This window comes from Prunus mume, linkage group LG6, assembly GCF_029339155.1.
Source record: "Prunus mume cultivar Tortuosa linkage group LG6, ASM2933915v1, whole genome shotgun sequence".
NCBI lineage: Eukaryota > Viridiplantae > Streptophyta > Magnoliopsida > Rosales > Rosaceae > Prunus > Prunus mume.
In genome coordinates this window covers 11,082,141-11,102,085 of record NC_142703.1, presented here as the reverse complement: position 1 = coordinate 11,102,085, position 19,945 = coordinate 11,082,141, and the positions used below count along the sequence as shown (strand labels likewise).

The 19,945-nt window shown below is 38.7% G+C and overlaps 4 protein-coding genes across 4 annotated transcripts; 1 reads left to right on the top strand and 3 right to left on the bottom strand.

Moving 5' to 3' along the window:
* Positions 1-3,510: 3,510 nt before the first annotated feature.
* CSLC6 (Cellulose-synthase-like C6) lies at positions 3,511-7,274 on the top strand. The gene is made up of 5 exons (XM_008246461.2): positions 3,511-4,505; positions 4,847-5,155; positions 5,388-5,678; positions 5,763-5,876; positions 6,144-7,274. The coding sequence occupies exons 1-5, from the start codon at positions 3,786-3,788 to the stop codon at positions 6,777-6,779; spliced, it is 2,070 nt and encodes a 689-aa protein (XP_008244683.1). The 5' UTR covers positions 3,511-3,785; the 3' UTR covers positions 6,780-7,274.
* Positions 7,275-7,494: 220 nt separating this feature from the next.
* LOC103342806 (peptidyl-prolyl cis-trans isomerase FKBP62) lies at positions 7,495-11,142 on the bottom strand. Its single transcript, XM_008246460.3, has 13 exons — positions 10,888-11,142; positions 10,696-10,782; positions 9,848-10,108; positions 9,682-9,756; positions 9,508-9,588; positions 9,220-9,414; positions 9,035-9,127; positions 8,771-8,946; positions 8,528-8,650; positions 8,303-8,449; positions 8,089-8,216; positions 7,874-7,994; positions 7,495-7,742 (listed from the first exon to the last, which is right to left on the bottom strand). The coding sequence occupies exons 1-13, from the start codon at positions 11,066-11,068 to the stop codon at positions 7,692-7,694; spliced, it is 1,719 nt and encodes a 572-aa protein (XP_008244682.2). The 5' UTR covers positions 11,069-11,142; the 3' UTR covers positions 7,495-7,691.
* Positions 11,143-11,738: 596 nt separating this feature from the next.
* On the bottom strand, positions 11,739-14,778 carry FKBP15-1 (FK506-binding protein 15 kD-1). Its single transcript, XM_008246459.2, has 6 exons — positions 14,627-14,778; positions 14,465-14,514; positions 13,923-13,985; positions 12,970-13,060; positions 12,223-12,327; positions 11,739-12,000 (listed from the first exon to the last, which is right to left on the bottom strand). The coding sequence occupies exons 1-6, from the start codon at positions 14,688-14,690 to the stop codon at positions 11,921-11,923; spliced, it is 453 nt and encodes a 150-aa protein (XP_008244681.2). The 5' UTR covers positions 14,691-14,778; the 3' UTR covers positions 11,739-11,920.
* A 524-nt stretch (positions 14,779-15,302) lies between these two features.
* Positions 15,303-17,305, bottom strand: LOC103342804 (Tetratricopeptide repeat (TPR)-like superfamily protein). The gene has a single exon (XM_008246458.3). The coding sequence runs from the start codon at positions 17,235-17,237 to the stop codon at positions 16,065-16,067; it is 1,173 nt and encodes a 390-aa protein (XP_008244680.2). The 5' UTR covers positions 17,238-17,305; the 3' UTR covers positions 15,303-16,064.
* Positions 17,306-19,945: the final 2,640 nt, after the last annotated feature.

Below are 19,945 nucleotides of genomic sequence, written 5' to 3'. Positions count from 1 at the left end.
TGAAATTTAAAGCCAATTACATGGAGACGTGTACATGATCGATATTTTTCTTATCTCCTCCCCCTTTTTTTCCTTTGTCCTCTTCTTGATTCTTTATGCAGTTGTTTCTTCGAATGCTTGGGTGGTTCTTTTTTGATTAAGGAAAAAAAGTTACTTGTATCGGTGATAACGTTGTTTTATTATTCCAGCCACTAATATAATGGTGTATAAAAAAATTATCTTATGTGTCATTGTGTTATTGATCGAGCATAGTAAAAAGTGATCCTCGTTGAATTTAGAGTTTCTCTCATGATTAAGATTCCTCGTATTTAGTAATTTGATTGAGAATTTGGGAAATAAAAAAGGAAATTACTTAACTTGACATGGACTGACCATTTTAGGCTTCACTGGCACCCAATTTCAATATTCTTAACTGAATTGAGCTAGCATCAACAAAACAATTGAATTAATAAGATAGTTATATATTACTCTAGACGTTATGTATTTAATATCTAAATTACCCTAGAAAAATGATCGAAGTTCAAGCTTTAATAATCTTATAGATTATTTTATTTTCATGAGAACTTACCCGCTTATTAGTTTAACAGTACTTTTCTTCTCAATGTCAAAATATGACGTACGTTCGATTTCCCTCTTCTCTCGGTTATCAAAAGAGAGGGTCTGGATTGTTCTTTGTTTTTCTTGAATACCAACCACTGATATTTGAGCAATTTGAGCAATTTGTTGTATGTGTCTGGCATGATGCTTCTACTAAGCTAGCTGTTGGAAACAAATCTGTGGGTGAAATGTCCTAATCAAATCCTGAAATCTATGACCTTAATGGAAGGGAAAAAAGCTTCGGGTCTCCGCGAGATGGCTTTGGCTTTTGCAACCAAAAACCCCAAGAGAAATGAGGGGACCCTACCCTTTACCTATAGACCTCCTGCTAGAAAGAATGTTTGGAGAGATTTCAAAACCTCAAAGACAACAAGTGGGTTTGTTGGTTTAAGGGCAATTATAGTGACCCATTATTATAGGGTAGGTGTCCTATGAATTAACCAAGTTGTCACTATTCTATCACCCCATTTTCCCCAATGTTCTCATTTGGGCTCTTTACCTTTCACCTAAGGGAGGGAGAGAGAGAGAGAGGGCCTGCCTTTTGAAACTTTAATTGGCCATTTGGTGTTTTTCGCTTTGCTTTTGTTGGGGAGAAAGACAAGCATCATTTGCTTCACCAACCATTGCATTATTTCATGCTCTCCAACTGTAAACGTGTTTTGTCTCTCGTTATTTTTTTTTTTTCTTTTCCCTTGCATTCTTCTAGAGCCTCTTACTTCTTTCTTATTACACAAATTACACTTTAATCAAGAAAGAAATGAATGAATGAATCTAATGCCATCTCCTTTTCATAAAATCTGGTTAGATTTGAAATGTCACAATCGCACCCCGTTTTCCTTTAGTTAGAACGGTGGACAAGTTTTGTGGTGGCGAAGTAAACCTCAAATGTCAAACAAGTAAAATACAAACAATAAAGATTTTTTTTTTTTTTTTTTAAATGAGGGAAACTTAAAATATACATAACCTTGCTTCACTTATTTTCTTGCCCTATTTCATTTGTTTTACTTGCTTTTCACATTTTTCATTGGTGAGAGAGTATTTGTAAGTTTGTGACAATTGCTTAATTTGCATTAAAGAAGTTCGAAGAATAATAGAGTAAGAGTCGAACTCTTGTTGTAGACATCTATGATGACATTTAGAAATCCGGAAGAAACTCGTATTTGAAATCAAGCAAGTAGACAATAATTCAATGGAAGATAATTCCCTAGTCTGAAATAAAGATTTTAAATTGTAGAATTCATAAAACAAACTTGTATTTGAAATCAAGCAAGTAGACAAGAATTCATAAAACAAACTCGTATTTGAAATCAAGCAAGTAGACAAGAATTCAGAATTCAATGAGAGAGAACTCCCTGATTTGAAATAAAGATTTTAAACCTGTAGAATTCATAAAACAAACTTGTATTTGAAATCAAGTAGACAAGAATTCATAAAACAAACTCGTATTTGAAATCAAACAAGTAGACAATAATTCAATGGAAGAGAACTCCTAGTTTGAAATAAAGATTTTAAACTGTAGAATTCATAAAACAAACTTGTATTTGAAATCAAGCAAAGCAGACAAGAGTTCATAAAACAAACTCGTTTTTTTTTTTTTGGGTCAAAATAAAACAAACTCGTATTTGAAATCAAGCAAGTAGACAAGAATTCAATGGAAGAGAACTCCCTAGTCCGAAATAAAGAGTTTAAATTGTAGAATTCATAAAACACTCGTATTTAAAATCAAGCAAGTAGACAAGATTTCAATGGAAGAGAACTCCCTAATATGAAATAAAGATTTTAAATGTAGAATTCATAAAACAATGGGACTCATTATTATATTCTGAAGTCCTCTCCTTTTAAAAAGGTCGGTAAATCCTTAAACTCACATGCACGCCGATGCAGGGAGTCGATCCCAAGGCCATTCCCAGGAGGAGCAAAGCCCCAACCACTCCATTGTGGTGGCCATCTGCTTGAAGTTGATGTATTGGTCATCATTATCCATAACCAATTGAATTCTCCAAAACCCAAGCAGAACTTTGGGCCTGCAAGCTTGCAGCTTGTTCCTAGTTAGGCCCCAACAAACCCAAACGGTTTGGATTGGAAAAGTTGAGATCTGGGTTCATTGTTATGGGTGTGTAGGCTGGCCCATTCGTACAAGTGACCCAAAATTGCCAAACCAAACAAATTGGCATTGTCGGTTAGTTTAGTTGTCTGTGTGTGTTTGTTTCCATAGGTTGTCGTTCTCGTTTGTTGGGTGAAAGGTGTCAAATGTCGTGTCATGGGATCATTTGATTTCTGCCTTTAGGAATTGGAAGATGAAAATCAGTCGTTTGTCGTTTGTCCTTTGGTTGTATTCACTTATTTGACCAATCCCTGCCTGGTTTATGAACTAGATGTGTTGCTTGTTTGACCAAATAATATGTGATAATTTGCACAATTCAAGCTAATTGAATCATTTGATTAACAATTTATCATTTTTTTAGGGGCAAAGGTCGTGCTTGGATGGTTCATTGCACTCGGATTTCCTTATGTATGCATTTAAAAGTCAATTCCTTCTCTACACACGATTTGTCTAGAAGTAAGATGATTTATTATATTTATACGAGATGAAATAATAATATGAGAAGGTAGAAGAGAATACGGAAAAGGAAATGTAACTAACATTCTCAATCATAAATTACTATACATGCGAATATCTTTATTAGACAATGATCTAGCTAAGTACCGATTTCAAAGTGTTTATAAAATATTTAAGATAACTAAAACTATTTATGACAACATTTAGTAGAAAAGTTAGAAAGTACTTTGAAAAAAATCACTTTGATATTTATCAACCGTTGTTTTATTAAAAGCGCTTATAAACAGAATTGTTTTCTCGATAAGCATTTCCTAAAATAGCACCATAATTAGCGCGTAGGTAGAGCAAAATGTAGATATGAAAAGAAAGTGCGAAAAGTCACATGGCCTGCCCACACTCGCAAGTCGCAACAAACAATCGAAGTAAGAAAATCAATCAAAAATTCTAAGAGGCTCCCTTAGGCAAGTCTCTTACTAAATTTAGCGCAAAAAAGGCCCCATCTTTCAGCGCCACGCAGAAACAGTCATTTAGTCGTTACACACAGAACAGAGATCTGAGAAGACGAAGAAGAAGAAGAAGACGAAGCAGAAGAAGAAACACACACATATATATACACATTAATTTATTAATGTCTCGAGCTCAAAACCATGAGTTTCAAGAATGGTGGAACAAGCAGAGACAGAGCAACCACGACCTCCTCCTCTCCAACGAATCAAGCCACTTGCTCGCCATCGATATCCACAGCCCCGGGCCCGATCGGACGGTCGGGAAAGACCGCTCACGAAGCGCCCGCCAGCTGTCCTGGGTCTACCTCCTCAAGTTTCAGCAAATCGCCGCCTCCCTCTCCTCCGTGACCAGCTCCTTCCTCGTCCTCCTCCGCACAGCGAATCGCCGAGTCACCTCGCCCGATTCCCCCGCCGATTCGTCATCGTCGCGCCTCTACCGCGTCATCAAGGCTTTTCTGATCGTCGTGCTCCTGCTGCTCTGCTTCGAGCTCGTGGCCTACTTCAAGGGGTGGCATTTCAGTCCGCCATCGGTGAGATCAGCCGAGTTCGTGGAGCTTCTCTACGCCAATTGGCTCCACGTTCGGGTCAATTACTTGGCGCCGCCATTGCAGAGCTTCGCCAATCTCTGCATCGTGCTCTTTCTGATTCAGTCTGTTGATCGCATTGCTTTGGTGTTCGGATGCTTCTGGATCAAGTTTCGGAGAGTCAAGCCCAAGGCGGTCATGGAGTACCCAATGACGTCGTCGTCGAATCAGGACGAGGAGGGGAACAGTACTGAGGATGTGAATGTGGAGGATTATCCCATGGTGTTGTTGCAGATCCCTATGTGCAATGAGAGGGAGGTAAGATGATGTAGGTTTCTAATCCCTAACGACACCGTTTAGATTTCCTTTAATGTGTTTTTATATTTATGTTTTAGTTACTAGTTAATATCAAGCTTCAATTTTTATTGTTTTTCATAAAATGATAAGAGTGATACATGAGCCTTGTATGGCATTTTACATGTTTAGATTAGTTACAAACATAAGTTGGAAGTTAGAACTGGGCATTGTTAAATTTGATTGCTTTTGATATAATGCTACAATGTTGGTCTTGATAGATTACTAGTGTTTCTGTTATGCCTTCTAGCTACCCTTTGTCTCTTATTTAGTATTGAAATGTGCTTCTGTTGGGTGACAAACAGGTGTACCATCAGTCGATTGCTGCGGTTTGTATTCAGGACTGGCCAAAGGAGAGAATGCTTGTGCAGGTTTTGGATGATTCCGATGATATAGAGGTTCAACAGCTTATCAAGGCGGAAGTAAGCAAGTGGCAACAACGGGGTGTCCCCATATTGTACAGACATCGGCTTATGCGCACAGGGTATAAGGCAGGGAATCTGAAATCTGCTATGAGCTGCGATTATGTTAAGAATTATGAGTTTGTGGCCATCTTTGATGCAGATTTTCAGCCGGGACCTGAGTTCTTGAAGAAAACCATTCCTTATTTCAAGGTAATTTTTTACTCTCTATTAGAACACACTATTCTGATTAATCCGTTGGTGTTTTCGGAGTTTTGTACAAGTATACACTATAGAGAATGGGACCATTCATTTGCACTCTCAGCTTATGTGCATGATTAAGTTCACAATACTTGAATCATCTAGGCTGCTTGCAACTTCACTTCTTAATTCACAAGTCCTTGTTTGCTGGACTGAAAGTGGGTTTTGTATTGTTTTCTTGAAGGGGAATGATGATCTAGGATTGGTCCAGACAAGGTGGTCTTTTGTAAACAAGGATGAGAACTTGCTTACCAGACTGCAGAATATAAACTTGTCCTTCCACTTTGAAGTTGAACAACAGGTCAATGGGGTGTTTATCAACTTCTTTGGGTTTAACGGTACAGCTGGTGTGTGGAGGATTAAGGCCCTTGAGGAATGTGGTGGTTGGTTGGAACGAACGACTGTTGAAGACATGGATGTTGCTGTTCGTGCTCATCTTTGTGGATGGAAGTTCATATATCTGAATGATGTCAAGGTGCATATTTTCCATTGTCAAAGTTTCGATTTTACATAGTTTAAAGCTTCCTTGTATGGTTTGCTGAACATGCTGCTTTTGCAGTGCCTTTGTGAACTTCCAGAGTCCTACGGGGCATACAAGAAACAGCAACATCGCTGGCATTCTGGTCCAATGCAGTTATTCCGTGTGTGTTTCTTTGACATACTCCGTTCAAAGGTATAGAAGTTCCTTTATATTCATTAATTTTTAGAAGAATATTATTCATTATGTTAATAGTAGGATATCTAAGGCACAAATAGTGTAAAAAGACTTGATTATCTGTAAAATTAAGAAAGCGATTGACGTGCATTGCCTTTTGTTATGAGAAAGATAGGCTCTTGTGGTCATCTGAATCTCAAGTCAGAAAAAATTTGACTTTGGTACAAATTTTTTTTCGCAATATAAGTACACATGAACATAACCTTTATTGTTTTCTCATTCCAGGTGAGTTTGACCAAGAAAGCAAATTTGATATTTCTCTTCTTCCTCCTTCGGAAGCTTATTCTGCCATTTTATTCGTTCACTCTCTTTTGCATCATTCTTCCCTTGACCATGTTCCTACCAGAAGCTCAGCTACCAGCATGGGTTGTTTGTTATGTCCCTGGAATTATGTCTGTCTTGAATATTCTTCCTGCACCACGCTCATTCCCATTTATCGTCCCCTACCTTCTTTTCGAGAATACCATGTCAGTGACCAAATTTAATGCCATGATATCAGGATTGTTTCAGTTTGGAACTTCTTATGAGTGGATAGTTACAAAGAAACTGGGAAGGTCATCAGAGACAGATTTAGTTGCTTTTGAAAGGGAGTCTGAGCCGCTAGTGCAAACTACTGGTCTTCAAAGGTCCGCCTCAGAATCAGGCCTTGATGAGCTGACCAAACTAGAGACATCTAAGAAAACTGGGAAGAGGAGGAGAAATCGATTATATAGGAAGGAACTTGTAATTGCCTTTGTATTGTTGGCTGCTTCAGCAAGAAGCTTGCTGTCTGCCCAAGGAATTCACTTCTACTTCCTACTATTTCAAGGGATCACCTTTCTAGTTGTTGGCCTTGATTTGATAGGAGAGCAGGTGAGCTGACCTCCTCCGAGTAATGCTTTCAAGTGGTGTTGAGTGCTTTCCCGGAATGTACCATGGGGCGGGTACTTTGATCAGAGCTTTGAAATCCATATCGGCGCGCCGATGACAAAGCTGTAACCGTCAGTTCCCTGCTATTTTCGATAGTCGACTCCCCTGATAGAAGCAATTTCATTGTGCTCGGCACGAATCTGTAGACGGTAACTAGACTCTCTCAATCCAAAACTGTATGTATCATTGTTGGTGCCAAGCCACAGTTCTTGAAGTTTGTCTCATTGATTTAGATATGGGAAAGGGGCCCTAAAGATTAGTTTGTAGGAATGGATCCAATTTTCCAGTCCCATCTGTTTGTCTGGTATAAAATACCAATGTACAATTGGTTGCCTGTGCCAAAGGCTGGCGTCGTTAGATCTTCACATTTGTTATTCTTTATTTTTGCTATTAACAAATTGTGTATGAGAAATTACATTTGATTTGATCAGCTTGAAATTTTGTTGAGAGGACTTTTTCCTTGTTCTTCAAGAAAAGCTATTGTATATGGTTCGTTTATATGCAATTTGGAGCCTGGTCTTTTCAGCTTAGACAAACCTCAGGACCGTATGACGTACACAAACCCGAAACCTCAGCGGCTCCAACAGCTTGCCAATGCCAAATCTTGTCCAAATTCCACGGTTTTTGGCATTGTAAGCATTTCAAACTCTGATAAAAGCTTTGATGGTTAAAGCAACATAACTAAGGTATGTTGAAAAATATTTAACTTATAAAATTCAATGTCAACAATCCAGTTTTAGTAAATCATCCATTACAACTTCTTTGCGCCAAGACCAAGTAGTCCTACACAATTTAAAAAAGCTAGGAATTTACTCCTTAATGACACAATTGGAAGCTGCGAGCCGATTATGTGATGCAGTCCCCTTATGCCTTGCTATCTACGCTCACGGGTTCAGCATCTTTAGCCGCTGTTTTCTGTAAAGCCAAAATCAAAACCAGTCTATTAAACCCAGAAATCATGAAATCACCACCAGCAACTGCAACCAAACGACAATTGTTCGAATCATAAATTGAAAACAATGTCCGACTAGAAGAATACTACTTACATTGGAATCCGGAGAGTCCGACTTGGTCAATTTGGCAAACATGTTGCCGTAAAACTTGGCCTCCTTTTTATTGAATTCTTTCATCTTCTCCTTCAAAGTCTTGTACTCCAACTTCACATCCCTGTTTCAACGTAGAAAGAAGTGTGAACATTTCAACTTCTCCATCACACAAAATACTGTAAGAGAGAATCCAGACACTTGAGAAGAAGCAAAACCTGTTGTTGGGGTCTATTTCAAGAGCCTTCTTGATGTCAAGCTCAGCCAAATCCAAATCTGCCAGCTGAATAAATGCCTGAGCCCTTCTGTACAGGGCCTTCACATTTCTACCCTCGATTTCCAACACCTGTGCACAAAATAGTCGGTTAGTAACTGTAAAAGTCAACCACAGAACGGGAACTTCCAAGCATTTCTAAGTTCTAAGTTGCGGACCTTGGAACACAACTTTTCAGCCTGTTTATAATCTTTCAGCTTCAGCTTGCAAGCTGCATTGTTAAGATTGCAAGCAACCTTCAACACCTTAGCCTGTTTTTTGTCCTCTTCGCTAAAGGAAGTATCATAATCGATGTACTTGACAGCCTGCACGGAAAGAGCTCCAGTGAGCATAACAGCTCAAGTCCAATCATCTGGTTCATGAATCAACATTTGTCATCCTACCTTTTCATATCTCTTGGAAGCTCTTGCATATTTACCCGCCTTAAACAGTGCATTCCCTTCTTCCTTCTTCTTACCAGCAGCTTCAATCTTTTCTTCGGTATTCATGTCCCATGATTCCTTATCCTGAGGTGCGAAAAGAATAATACAAAAATTATTTGATTTGAGAAAAACACACAATCTCAGTAATTTGATGCCAATGGATACATGTTGCACAACATAATCTGAGCGGTATTATTGACCCACCTTTTCAAAAGATACGAGCTCAACCTCATAGTAGACTGTCGAATTAGGAGGTACCACAGCCAACTCCTGTGGGGACTCTGAGGAACCAAATGCATACTCTGGTGCAATGGTCAGGAGTGCTACCTCACCCTTCTTCATTGTCAGGACAGCTCTATCAAGCCCATCAATCACTTCCTCTGTCCAATACAATCATTGACTCAGTACCACTGTACGCAAAAAGAACAAAACAAAAGGTAAAAAAGAAGCACTTCGCATTATTATTACCCTCATCTGTCTTAAACTCGAACAGCTCTTCTCCTTCAGCATGACCTTTCTTCAAAAATTCCGTACCATCTTGCAGCTTCCCAATCAATTTCACTGCCAGCAACAAAATCAGATAACTATTTAAAAACTTTTTAACCTGGTATAGATTGTGAAATACTCATCTGAAATCAATGGCTAACACCTACATTTAACAACAGCCCCTTCATTTGGACGTTCAAATCCCTCCCCTTCTTTCAGGATCTTCTTAATAACCTTCTTGTCATCTGTCACTTCTGAGACAGTTTTCCATGATACCAACTCTAAAGTGATGTGAAGAGTGGCATTTGGAGGAATGGCACCCTCATAACCAGATGCAGGCTTACCCTTATCCCCAAATCCATCTGGAACCAAGACGCAGGCAAATATTAGATCATAACACAATGGTCATTTTTATATTTCATATAATATCAGGCTGATGGCTCAAGGCAACTCACATTGTGGTTTCACCGTTAATAATACCTTCTCCCCTTTCTTCATTGTTTTAACAGCCTTTGATAACGCAGGACAGAAGTAACCTATTTACAAGATTATGAGAACATTAAAAAACCAAATTCTCAACCAAAAAAAAAAAGAACTGAATTCATATATATATGACAAGAAAATGATACCATCTTTGACAGTGAATTCCACTCTGTCAGATTTTTCAACAACTTTTCCATCATCAAGCCGAGCCTCAAAATTAACTGCATAAAGAACAGGAGCGGAAGGCAGTTAATAGACAATGATCATAGATAGCACACAAGCCAATAGAAACAGCATTAAAGAGAAACTTACCTATAACTTCATCGAGGTCTTTTGGGTTCTCCCATTTTTCTCCCTCTTTCAAGATCTTCTTAATTATTCCACCATCCTTGGATATGTCATTGACACTGGTCCACGATAGCAATTCAACATCGAACTGCAATGTGGCTTTGGGAGGGATAGTTGGTGGGGATCCAGCCTCTCCATAAGCCAGCTCAGGAGGGATGGTGAAAAGGGCATCCTCACCTTTCTTCATCGTTCTAATACCTTCATCCCATCCCTTAATCACTTGTCCTGCACCACAACATCAGAAAACTCATTCCGTGAGAGAGAGCTCACCCTGAAAGGAGATCAAACTCCTAAGCATTTCCCAGGAGCTTTTAGATTATGACATAAGATTACAAAACAATAAGAACCACAACAACAAAATCTTAACAGGGACCATAATGTTGCATATCAATACAGCTATTTAAAACTCAACTTCATCTCTTTAACTTAACAAAAAGATGCCTCTACTTGTCAATTCTTCTTCCAAAGGTGACGAATGCATTGTACAAAAGATTTTAAAGTACAAATACGATGCATGTTTTCACTGCCAGTTTACGCTTGCTTCTTGATAACATTCCAGTAGTCCCAATGAAGTAAAATACCACTCTTTCGTCGTCAAATTATCACTTAAAGACCTTAAACCAATCATTCCCAAACTTCCCACCCACTTCCTATTGAAAAACACTCGTGCTCTGAAAACTTCTTCATTGCACGCATGCATTTGTGCAAAACTAATTTAACAAGGCATTATTTCCATCTAAATCATCCAGCAGCTTTATCAAGCTACTAAATCCAATTAGATTGAAACTGAAAAATGACCAAAAAGCTCTCACCTTGTCCAAGAGTGAACTTGAATGGAGTCCCCCTGTCACGGCTCGAATCGAACTGAGTCCCGTCGAGCAATGTCCCAGTATAATGAACTAAAACCATAAACATCGCAATCAATCTCAATCCATAAACAACAAAAACACTTCGAAATAACCAAAAAAAAATCGCAGAAAACAATAGTTCAAAAAATCTTGCACCTTCAACCTCGTCGCCATTTTTTGGGGTGTCCCAACCTTCACCTTCCTTGAGGAGCTTCTTCTTCAAGCCCTGCTTGCCGATCTCCTTCTCCTCACCGACCTTGAGAACGGGACCCTCGTCGGGGAGATCAAAGTCCCCGTTCATCTCCTCCGGCACTGGCATGTCAAAGTCCTCATCCATTTTCTCGCGAGCGTTAGATGAGAGCCGAAGATTCTAGACTGAGATTTTGAGCTTCAGGAAAATTAGGTAAGTGTGAGTCTCTGTGTGAAAGTCGAGGCTTTTTTATGGGTGTGATTATGAGTTCTAGAGGCTTCTGCGAGGGTTTAGGTTGCAGGGAGGCTCGTAATCTGATTCGGTAGCTCTTCGATCGTGCTCCGGGTATAATCCAACGGCTCAGATTATACTGATGCAGATACAACGTCGTGTGCTTTCCATTTATAGCATCCACAGCACAGTTCGAATACTACATGTCGTTTTCTTTTGTGACGTTGGTGTTCACTTTTCACTGTCTTTAATACGCAGTGTCTTCTTCCAGCAGAAGGCAGAAGACAGAAGACAGAAGCAACAGAAAACAGTGAGTTTGCTTTATTTAGAAGAAAGCCTCCCAAAATGGGCAAAAGGGCTTTTAGCATAAAGGCCACCAAGTTTACATCTTTCTTTTGCGCAAACTTCCAAGTAATTTTGAAATGATAATGCTCCCCCAAGTCCACATCTTCCTTTCGTTTTGTTTTTGGTTTCTGATAAAATGATTTGACATATTTGGCTGCGAACTTTAATCGCGTATTTAGACAGCCACGATCATTATGTTTGAGATTAACAATCTCAAAACATCGCACCTCGGCATGTCAAATTATGGTAAGAAAACATATTTCCTCTTAAGTTCAAAAGTACATTGAAAAAAATGTAGTGTAGTCTGCTAAATAAAGCAAAATAAAGTTTTGGCTCACCAAGCCACTGGTTACAAGTAATTTCTTGAACACAACTAAGAAATGAAAAACGAAGGGGCAGCCCAAGTCAGAAATCATTCCCCAACTACAGCTCGTCATCATTAGGTTTCGATCCTCTTCCCAAAATTTCAACGAGCTCCGTGTCAAATATCAGTGTTGCGCCTCCTGAAACGTTCAAGGAACAATCATTTGAGATTCTGAACTATATTTTATCTATAAGCATCATTGTCTGTAAAGACAATTATGTAGATCTTGCCATCCTGAGTTTTCATATGCATTTACTCTAATCATTTCATTGCTTTTACACATATATGGTTCACACTAAATAGAGGCACAGGCAGAAGAGAATTGAGTACAGTGATGCAGAAGAGAATTGGTTGAACTAACCTGGGATGGTTGGTGGAGAACCCTGCTCTCCATAGCCAAGCTTTGCCGGAATTTTCAACTTCCTCTTCTCACCTACGCACATTCCCAGAATTCCTTGGTCCCATCCTGTAAGAAAATTTTTGTTCGGGTAAACCAACAGTAAGAGTAGAGTACAGTGAACTTGCACTGTGTAAGCTACATGTAATATTCAAGTAAATTGCTACCCATGGCATCACATCCAGGATGCAGCATACCCATCATGCTTGATGTTTGCCATAATCACATGGAAGTTGACACAACAGATAAAAGCAGAAACTCTCTCTCTCTCTCTCTCTCTCTCTCTCTCTCTCTAATCAAGGGCAATCTAGAAACACTCTTACATATTCCCAGCATTAATTAAAAATTGAATAAAATATAAGCTACACAACGTGAACATAAAGTACAATCAGTGCAGTTTAAAAAACAGTCATAGAAAACCCATCATTAATTACAAATTAGGGGAAGCAGCTTTAAAGAGTATTGACAAGCTGAAAACCTAGTAAACTCTTATGGCCAGTAGAAACGACTATTAAATGTGAATCAATGTACTTATACTAAAAAAAGAGGATTATCTGAGACTGATTACTAATAAAGCATAATCAAATGCTTCCTATATGAACCATTGTCAAAAGTACGGGTTTGCCTCTGCTCTGCATTCCAACTATTTGGTATTTGTAATAAGAAAATTACGCAAGAATATGTAATTGAGTTAAATAGTACACCACACACCTTTAATAACTTGACCAGTCCCAAGCTCAAAAAAGATTGGATCACCCCTTTCAAAACTAGAATCAAATACAGTTCCATCTGTGAGTTTCCCCTGCAAAGGTCAAAGAAGAAAAACTAGTCAATCAATCTTCACTATAGGATGAGAGATTGGCTCATTCATCTAATGTATAGTGAGCCAACGAGAATAATGCGGGTAGAATTTAGATATTGAATACATTAAACCACTACCAAAATAGATACTGAAAACGGAAAGTTTAATGTCAAAGTGCACTATGTCACATCCAATCTGCCAGAACATGGGAGGACATGCTGAACATTTTCAAGAGGTCTTGACGAGGACTGTTATTAGTTCCTCCCAAATGCCTAGCTCATATTGAAGAAGCCTTTGGGATTAATAAGCTGACCACAGCGGGGAATGGAAATTTGACTGACAATAAACATCGGGGGAAAAAAAAACCAAATTAAGGGCCAAAATGTACATATACATCAGTCTCATAAGAGCTTCAAGGATGTAACCAGATGCTATTAGGTTTCACTGAGTATGCTCCATTGTAATCAAAACATACAAAAAGACATACAAGCCTGGGAGTAACAAATATTTAGGCAGCATAATCTAAATAAAAATAGACCCAAGGAATGATGAAATAACAATAGATTTGTTAGGATGCTTAATCAATGCTTCAAATTTCTTCGAAACTGGAAAGCACTCTCATTTCAAAAGTTCGTCAACCATACTACTAGATTTTCAGCTCAGGTAACAATGTGGTGATTTAAAACCACATGAACTCAAGGCTTGAACATGTCAAGAAAAACAAAAAATATGCTATGATTGGTAATCAAATTTTATTTATGACATGTTGATCTAAATCCGAGTGCAATTAACTTCAGTATTTAACGCATATATCTACTAACATACACTATTTAAAAGCATATGTTTCAGAAATTCTGCTCACCCGATAGTGTACCCTGACTTTATCACCTTTGCGAGCTTGAAGTTCACAAGATTCTGGCTTATACTGCAACATAAAGGTAAATTATCAATAACGAGGAATTGAGGATAGTTCCATATAACTCTAGCAAACCCCTCTTTGTTTAAACGATCCATACACAAGAAACAACAACAATGTCAACAGATGCCAAGGAGTCAGCCAAATTAAAACCACTTCAAGCAGTATCACAGGACACCCCAAGCCTTCTAAAACTATCCAAAACTAAGCTAATCAATGAAAATAACAGAAGTGATAAATACCCAAAAGTCCTAAACAATTATAATACCCAAAAAGATAATAACTTGCAATGACCCATTAAGTAAGAAACTTAAAATTCGACCACGCAGCTGATCCACACACATATATAACTACAAATCAACCAACTCCAGCAGCTACCTTTTAACATATTTATAAATTTGTTCACAATTTCACAATCAAAACAGTGTTTTGGATCGCAACTTCGACTAGTAAAGAGATAGATGAACAAAATGAAAAGCGTAATTCACCTTCACACCAATCTGCAACTCTTTGACTTCCTTCACCTTGCCGGCCAAAACTGGATTTTGAAAAAGAAAAAAGAACAAGAAGTCAGCAATGAAATTGAAATATTATGAATACACATGAAATCAGGAATTAACGATGTTTCCATGAATGATGACGAGACCTACCAAAGCCGGAGTGAGACAAGAAGAAGAGAACGGCGACGGCCTTCATTGCAGCAACGGAACCCATTTTTGCGATCTCTCAGTCCCCGTGTCTCGAGTGTTTTTGGTGGGTCTCGCTTTTATTGGCTCTCAAATCCTGCTTCTATTGGTCATGAACACGTCGATGTAATTCTCTTGCCTTACGTGGCAGTCAACGAAATGCATATCTATTTTTGCTCTACAACTTGCACTTCTGAATCCATTGAGCAAATGTTGTAATTTTTTTTACCTTTTCCAATTACACAAAGATCCTCTTTGTGTAATTTAATAAATTTAATCCGAATATTTTTATGGCAAAGTTTTAACGAGACCACACATTATCAGGATTCAGTTTTATGTTGAATTATATTCTGACAATGTTATTTCAATGAAATGTTTCTTTCTAACAAAAAAAAGTATAGTCTGGATATTTATAAATTTAATATATAACGGTCATAACATTTCTTCAATTTAATTAAAATAGTTCATATCACGTCGAACCATCAAGAGTGAGTCGTGACTATGTTAAAAAAAAATGAATATCAATCATGTGCTTTCATTTCAATTAAACTCGTTCTCTTGAATATTCGGAGGTAAGGGCATCTCTTAGCCAAGGACAAGTCTTAACAAAGATGTAAACTTCAGTTAGAAATATACAGTCTTGCTCACCTAAGGACCTAAAAATGAGGACCCGTATAAATATATATATATTCATAAAAGGGCAAGATCTGTGGCTGATTACACATTCTTTTGTTAACTCAGTCAAACAAAAAAACCAAAAAAAACTTACAAACATCCTCTTCAGGGAATACAAAACTGATCAACAAAACTTCAAGCCATGCAAGGTTCTAATACCAACCTCTTATAACATCCCAAATCTCAGTAGCATGACCATATTAGATTGACAAGTATAATGTCTATCTGAATAAATGGCATCCTCTAGGTTCGATTTCCAATTATCAATCTGAAGACGGGCAAGATAGGCAAAACAATGGATGACTGTAACATCACTTCATCTCAAAAAGAGTTTCACTTTAGTTCCAACTCCATCCAACAACATTATAAACAAAGTAAGTCTTCTTGAAATTTTGAATTGTTTACCTTACACCGCAATCAAAAGAAGGAAACTCTACTCTCCTTGATTCTAATGTATCCTGGAAATGCAGAAACTAACCTCCAATCATTCTGAGCAATCCCAACTCATCCTTGAATATTGATTCAAGAGAGCCGCCAAAATGCATAGCAGAACATAAACGCTAATACATCTTCAGCCATAGTCACATTATTACATCCAACGTGCATTGCCCATAACGTCAACACTGGGCATCTCATATGATATTTGAAGATTTCAAATCTCATATATGAATCCAACCAAGGATAGGGTATATACTATTTGAACTGAACTCAGAGGACCAGTATTGAATTACTCCCCATTTACAAAATGCAATGCATTTAACAAAGTCTTGTAAGTTTTTTCACCCATCTTACTATCCCCTTTCCTGAAATCCTCTAGTAGATCAAACGCCTCGGAACCCTTCCCATCCCGGCACAATCCTTCCAATAACGTTTTATAAGTTAACAAATCAGGAGACATGGAATTACTCAACATATCAAGCACAACCTCACTCGCATCATCATATCTCCGTTCCATAGCGAGACTGCAAATCACAATCATATATGTACTACTGGTAGGCACCAACCCTTTTCCTCTCATCTCCTTATAAAACCCTAAACCCTGACCTACCCTCCCCTTCTCACACAACCCTTTAGCAATGTAACCATAAGTATACGCATTCGGCTCACACCCATACAATCCCATTTCGCGAAAAACCTGCATTGCATCTTCAACTTCCAAACACTTTGAATAAGCCTTTATGATCATATTCAACACAAAAGTATCAGGAATCACTCCACACGCCTTCATTTGCTTCGATAAAGACCGCACGGCACGCAGGTACACAAAGCACACATGCATATTATTAAACCTCCTAAGCAATGAGTTCAATAGCAGAGCATAAGTTTCAAGATTGGGTTTACAATCCTCAGAGTTCAACATTTTCTTATAAATATCAAACGCACGATTGAAAAGCATCTTTCTTCCGCAGCAAAATCGAATCATGGAATTATAAAGAGGCACGCTAATTTCACAAGCTCCGGCGATTACCTCTTCCACTAGGGTTTCGGCCTGCCGGAACCTCTTGCCGTTGATTAGGATTTTGACCATGGTGAGGTAGGTGGCCTGGTTGTGCTTGTAGTTGCGCTGCTGGGCAGTCCACCGGAAAATGTCGAGGGCGAGATCCGGGTCCGATTGGGCTTGCAGGGCCTCCTTGACTTCGAGTGGCCCGAACCCGGGTTTGAGCTTATGGATCCATGTCTCGAATTGCTTTTCTAGTGGGGTTCGGGTTCTGAGCGGGTATGGCGGGTTAGGGTTTTCGGTGGATGAGGAGGACAGGAGGCGGTGGTAGAGTGACGGGTGGTTGAGCGGAAATGAGGGTTGGGGGAGTACATGGTGAGAGGAGAGGGCTGGGCGTGGATGAGAAAGAATATTTGGGGTTCTGAGAGTGGCGGTGAGAAGGCGACGTATGGTCACCGGCATTGTTGCAGAGCGAGGGAGAGTGTCTGGTAATGGCGGGATGCGTTTGGTGAGGTGGGAGGAGCTATTGGGTTTGGGTTAGACTAAGAATGCTATTGGGTTGGGCCTTGTTGTGGTAGAGTAGGGCTGGGTCCATGTCATTGGATGAATAATATTTGGGCTATGTTGAGTCAAATTGGATTGGAGGGTTAGATGCATTTGAACCCAACAAAAATATGGCCCAAGTTATCACTTGGGGTAGAACCGGACGAGCCGGTTTATAACCCTAGATCCGAGAAGATTGGCCCTCTAGGTTGGAGCCGGTTACCGGTTGCACCCGGAAAAAGTTTTAGCTCATAGCTTCATAGAGCTGTATTTCTCTTTTACGAAGTCCAATTAGCTATGGCAGTGAGTAGTTCCCTTTACCCCAAGTTCAAGTCTATCTTCTCGTAAATTATATTGGGAAATGACCCTCAGTGCCACCCCTTTAATAATTTTAACTAAAAATGCCATCCCTTCCCAATTTTTTTATAACTATCAACTATAAATAGAAAATTATTGTACCCTTATTGCTCTCCTAACACATTTTCTGAAATTGACCTCCCGCCCATCAGCTCTCCGTCGCTCAATCTCTTCATCTTCACTCTCTGGTCACTCTGCTCTCACTCTCTCGCCTCTCAGCTCTAACTCTCTCATCTCTCGCCGCTCAGTCACTCTCGCTCGCCTTCTGTCCCGTAAATCTGCATCGAAGAACAACGCCATCATTCACAAAGAAATGTAATCGCTCATCGGAATTCTTTTACGGCTTTGGGTTTATGGGTTTGTTTGAAATTGGTTGACGGGGTTGTTTGAAATTGGTTTAGGGTTTGGGGGTTTCTCTGAAATTGGTTTAGTGGGTTTTCTGAAATGGGTATAGGGTTTAGGGGTTTCACTAAAATTGGTTTTCCTTTAACTCTGTTTGCTAACTTAAGGGCTTGCATATTGGATATGGATAAGTTCTCTATGTTTTTCATATTCTCTTGTGATTATTTGGAATTTCAGTTTGGGGATGAATATTCAATGTCTAAACAAAGGGCAAGGAACCATATGTGGTGTAATATGAGTTTCTTTAAAAGTTTGTTGTTTTGTGCTTGATCATTGTATGCTTAAAACAAAGCGGGAAATGAGTGAAGATGGGAACATGCCACCAGCAGGTGTGGTTTAGAGAAATGGGGCCATGGATTTTGCTATAAGCTAACTCTTTAAGCTTTTGCTTGTCTTTTTTGTCTATGGATAGTTAGACAACTCTGTTTATGAGGTGAACTTTTAATTTTTTAATTGTACATGTGTAAGAAACATTTTTTTACAGTTTTGATGGTTTATTTATTCATTTATCTTTCATATTGATAACACATACAATACATACAAACCTCTGATTTTGTTAACGAAAAACTGAAGGGATGGTGCCAATGTCATTAATTTCCTTACATTTGAAAGGAGGGCATATTGGAGTCATGATTGTGGTTGCCACTAATTGATAGGATGTTCCATGACATTATACGTTGAAGTCAATAAATTGTTTCCTGCTGTCTTCTTGTTGAATTGTTTGAATTAGGCTTCTGCTACTGCACATTCCTATTGTAGCTTAAGCTGTCATGATTATCTGGTGTTTGGAGATGTGTCTGTAGATATTTAGTTAATTGTCAATGATCATGTAAGGTAAAGACTTAAATCCTTGTGAGACAGAAATTGGAGTGAGTGACCAGTAATTTGAAGGACACATGAAAAACAGAGTGAGAGACAAGTAGTTTAATGGCATTTTTTAGGAAGCCTTGTGAAGAGAAAATATAAAAGAAGGAAGTGGGAAAATATAATGGCACTCTCTCTTTCTCTCTTTGCAGTCAATGTTAGGGTTTGTTGAGGGGGTTCTTGAAGGTGAAAGAGAGGGTTGCTTCGTTAAATGCTCTCTCCCTTCAACAATCTCTCAGTTCCGTCTCTTTTCATGTTTTCAATGGACGTCTTTCTCTTCTTCTCTGCTCTTTCAGGGCCTCAAAAAACCCAAATTCTTGGTTTCGGTTCCGACTTTTTTCACATACTTCCTCCTCATTCTCAATCCTCTCACAGACAGAATTCGAGCTTTTGTTTAGGTGTTTCTGCGATTTCCAATTCGGGTCTGTCTGCAAAACGAGTGATTCTAAGGTAGGTTTTGTATTTGTTATTGACTAGTTTGTCTTTTTGTACGGTTTTCATTTGAAAAGGATCATTTCACTAACCTATGACTGATTTTGTGAAGTTTAGTAATTAGAGAGATTGCAAATTTCTGTATTTTAACTGTGAATTACTTCATGCTTGGATGAAACTTCTATTGGTCTGATTGATTTTCATGCTATGGATGACGAAGTGCCTCAAGTTGCTATTTGTCATGTAGGATTGGTTTGTTTGTGATGCGTGTTTTCAGTTTCATTTTATGATGCATATTTAGTGTGGGAATTTATTGTGGTTCATGTGCTGTAATTTGTGTTTAATTTTCACTTAATATCCTATAATAGGCCGTTGAATTGTGTATTGCTTGTTATTGTCCAGATTGCAACGGACTGAATTTTTTTTAATAATAATGCCGTGCAGGGAAACATGGTTTCGCCAATTAAGTTGATGATTGGAGAGGAAGATAAGTTCCAAGGAAAAGCATTGGCGCTATCCCATACAAAGAGTGCAATAAGTACGATAAAAGAGAAATTCAGTGAGCAACAGCT

Bases quoted from the DNA above. Each gene is read 5' to 3' on its own strand.
- CSLC6 (XM_008246461.2), top strand. From the start codon at position 3,786: ATGTCTCGAGCTCAAAACCATGAGTTTCAAGAATGGTGGAACAAGCAG. The intron at 5,679-5,762 runs GTGCATATTTTC...CTGCTTTTGCAG, and splicing joins TATATCTGAATGATGTCAAG to TGCCTTTGTGAACTTCCAGA. The intron at 5,877-6,143 runs GTATAGAAGTTC...TTCTCATTCCAG, and splicing joins TTGACATACTCCGTTCAAAG to GTGAGTTTGACCAAGAAAGC.
- LOC103342806 (XM_008246460.3), bottom strand. From the start codon at position 11,068: ATGGATGAGGACTTTGACATGCCAGTGCCGGAGGAGATGAACGGGGAC. The intron at 8,947-9,034 runs GTAATAATAATG...TGTATTGGACAG, and splicing joins CGAGTTTAAGACAGATGAGG to AGGAAGTGATTGATGGGCTT. The intron at 8,450-8,527 runs GTAGGATGACAA...CTTTCCGTGCAG, and splicing joins CTTCCAAGAGATATGAAAAG to GCTGTCAAGTACATCGATTA.
- FKBP15-1 (XM_008246459.2), bottom strand. From the start codon at position 14,690: ATGGGTTCCGTTGCTGCAATGAAGGCCGTCGCCGTTCTCTTCTTCTTG. The intron at 14,515-14,626 runs GTAGGTCTCGTC...TTCAAAATCCAG, and splicing joins CTTGTCTCACTCCGGCTTTG to TTTTGGCCGGCAAGGTGAAG. The intron at 12,001-12,222 runs GTTAGTTCAACC...TGAACGTTTCAG, and splicing joins TTCTCCACCAACCATCCCAG to GAGGCGCAACACTGATATTT.
- LOC103342804 (XM_008246458.3), bottom strand. From the start codon at position 17,237: ATGCCGGTGACCATACGTCGCCTTCTCACCGCCACTCTCAGAACCCCA.